General features: G+C 35.8%; 1 protein-coding gene across 1 annotated transcript; it reads right to left on the bottom strand.

Annotated features, from left to right (window-relative positions):
* Positions 1-2,574, bottom strand: LOC129940445 (uncharacterized). The gene is made up of 8 exons (XM_056048791.1): positions 2,328-2,574; positions 1,928-2,262; positions 1,646-1,863; positions 1,461-1,577; positions 1,110-1,400; positions 867-1,056; positions 336-788; positions 1-271 (listed from the first exon to the last, which is right to left on the bottom strand). The coding sequence occupies exons 1-8, from the start codon at positions 2,510-2,512 to the stop codon at positions 120-122; spliced, it is 1,941 nt and encodes a 646-aa protein (XP_055904766.1). The 5' UTR covers positions 2,513-2,574; the 3' UTR covers positions 1-119.

Raw genomic sequence — 2,574 nt, 5'->3', positions numbered from 1 at the left:
TGTATTTTGTTGTCAAATTTATTTATTCATTTTTAAGCAAGCTCTTATTTCTATTAATTTTAACATAATCTTAGAATACGTATAACAATAATTCAGTTAAACATAAAAAGTATATTCTTCTACTTAATCATCTTAACCTTCGGAACATAATTACTGCATTTTGGAAAATTCTTCGGTGGAGCAATCATCTGCTTAACTTCTCCAACTTGAACTATGAGTCCCATTCCCACAGACAGATGCCACTCATAATGACAATGCATGAGCCAAAATCCTTTAAAGTATTTTGTTTTAATGAAATATTAATACATTTTAAAAATTCAAAATGATGATTATACCTGGATTATTAGCTCTGAAGCGCAAGATCGTATACCCACGACCTGGAATTGAAACAGTGTCCTTGAATGGAGGCCTTTTATTGCTATAATTTCTTGGTAATCCGCCGCTTCTTTCCATTTTTTTGGCTAAATCTACAGTCATAGGTATTCCCTCGGGGTGTTGACCCATTCCAGTGACCATAAAATCATATCCGTGCAAATGGAATGGATGATGATTTCCTTCCAAATTGGTTGATTCGTCGACAATTATCAATTCAACAATACTGCCCTTTTTAATTTTGAGTCGATGTATACACGTACACATTGCCTTTCCATCACATTTTTTTGGTTTTTTATTTACGTCACAAAACTCTGATTCGTCAATTTCCTTTAATTGAGTTAAAGGTGGCGATGCAGGAAAAACAAGGCTGATACCATTAATTGCAGCCACTGATGTAATATTGTCGATTAGATCTTGGAATTTAAAAAAACAAAAAAATTTAAACTTTTCTTAGCCCATGAACATTATTTTTTTTTTTCAAAGCAACATACTCATAAAATGCCCAAAATGTCCTGGGCGGAAGATATCTTCATTTTTTTGAACATAAGCATCGAACGAAAGGAAAAACTTCTGGTCTGGAGTTCTAAAGAGAAGGTCTTCATCAGCATCAATCGCAGTAAGCTCACTAACACAGTAATTCGTGCTTTCTCCCAGACAAGTCGCAGTTGGATCATTAAGTCTCTATACCAAAATATGATTAATACATTTATATGATTATAAAAGTGATAACATACGATGTCTGACGGGTAGGTCGTATTCAAACTCGGGAAGGGTGGTTGTGGTGCCTTGAGTTCATCAGCTGTCATTTTATCAGTTTTATACCTCAATAGTGAAAATCCATCCATTGGGTTTTTTTCTGCACATGGTGATTTGGGACTCACTCGCATCCAAAAATCACCTTTTGTGTGGTTGGCTGTGAGGACGAAGTCGTACCTTTCGCCAGAGTTAATGCCAAGGGTGTTTATATCCATTGGTCTAACGTTTGATGAATCTGAAGCAATTACTGTCATTTTATGGCCTTCGATCTGAAATGATTTTCAATAATATAGGTTAGTTGCTTGTATTGTCTTAGCTTATGAACTTACTTGAAGCTGAACTGCACAGTTATGACTGATTGAGTTTATAACACGGAATCTGTACCTTTTGCCAGGCTCCACAAAAAACTTACTAACGGGGACGTTTCTAATTTGAAGTGTATTTGGCTATATTTGAAACAGAATTTATTAGAAAATTTGACATTAAAAGTTAATGTTTTATGCAAAGTTCTAACATCAATAAAAGCACCACGTCCATTGATCAATAATGACTCGGGTAAAGTAAGCGACGAAACTAGTCCGGGATATATATTTTCAGCGTATCCATGATTCCAATCTGACAGCAAAATGTAGTGTTCCGGAAGGTCATAATCGTACTCCTTTAAATTCGGGATAAGGTGTTTCGGCTCTCTAATGACGAAAGCACCATACTGACCATTTGACTTATGATGTCCTTGATAATATTTCCATAGATATAAAACTTGTAATGAAGTTTATGATAAATCAATTTAATTTACCTGAATGAGAATGGTAAAACTTTGTGCCGGGTTCCGTAGCTTCAAACGCATATCGAAAAGTCGAAGCAAAAGGAATAGGACACTGTGTTGTGTATGGAACTCCATCCATATGAGGTGTCTTACGCATATGCATCCCGTGCCAATGTAAAGCAGCTGCCGTTCCATGAGCATTATTAACAACATCGATTATAATCATGTCTTCTTTGCAAACGTGTATTGCTGGCCCAGGGATCATTCTGTTGATGCTCATAACACCTTTTTCGGTACCATCACCAACTATGCATTGATGATGATCGCAATCTTCAACTACTCCTTGACCACAGCTCTTACATGCACTTTAGAAGATTTACACAACTTATTAATAAATTCATAAACATATGTCTACACATTTTCTACATACCTGCCCATGGCATGGTAATGTTCCAAGACAAAATTAAAATAGCACACTCGGCGGTCATTTTCAACACACTCCCTGTTGCAGAGTTCACCTGGATTTGCGGTCACATTCACGTATTTCTCGGTTTTTGCTGCGATGACTTGAATCCCCAATAAAAGACACAAAGCCACTCCGAATATTTTTAGCATTTTGTTTAATAAAATAATAGCACTACAATTGTCAACGGGTTTTATTGTTAAATGAAATAATT

Source organism: Eupeodes corollae, chromosome 1 (assembly GCF_945859685.1).
Source record: "Eupeodes corollae chromosome 1, idEupCoro1.1, whole genome shotgun sequence".
In the NCBI taxonomy this organism is placed as follows: Eukaryota; Metazoa; Arthropoda; class Insecta; order Diptera; family Syrphidae; genus Eupeodes; species Eupeodes corollae.
Note: the sequence above shows the minus strand (reverse complement) of the source record. Positions and strands in the feature narration are given on the sequence as shown.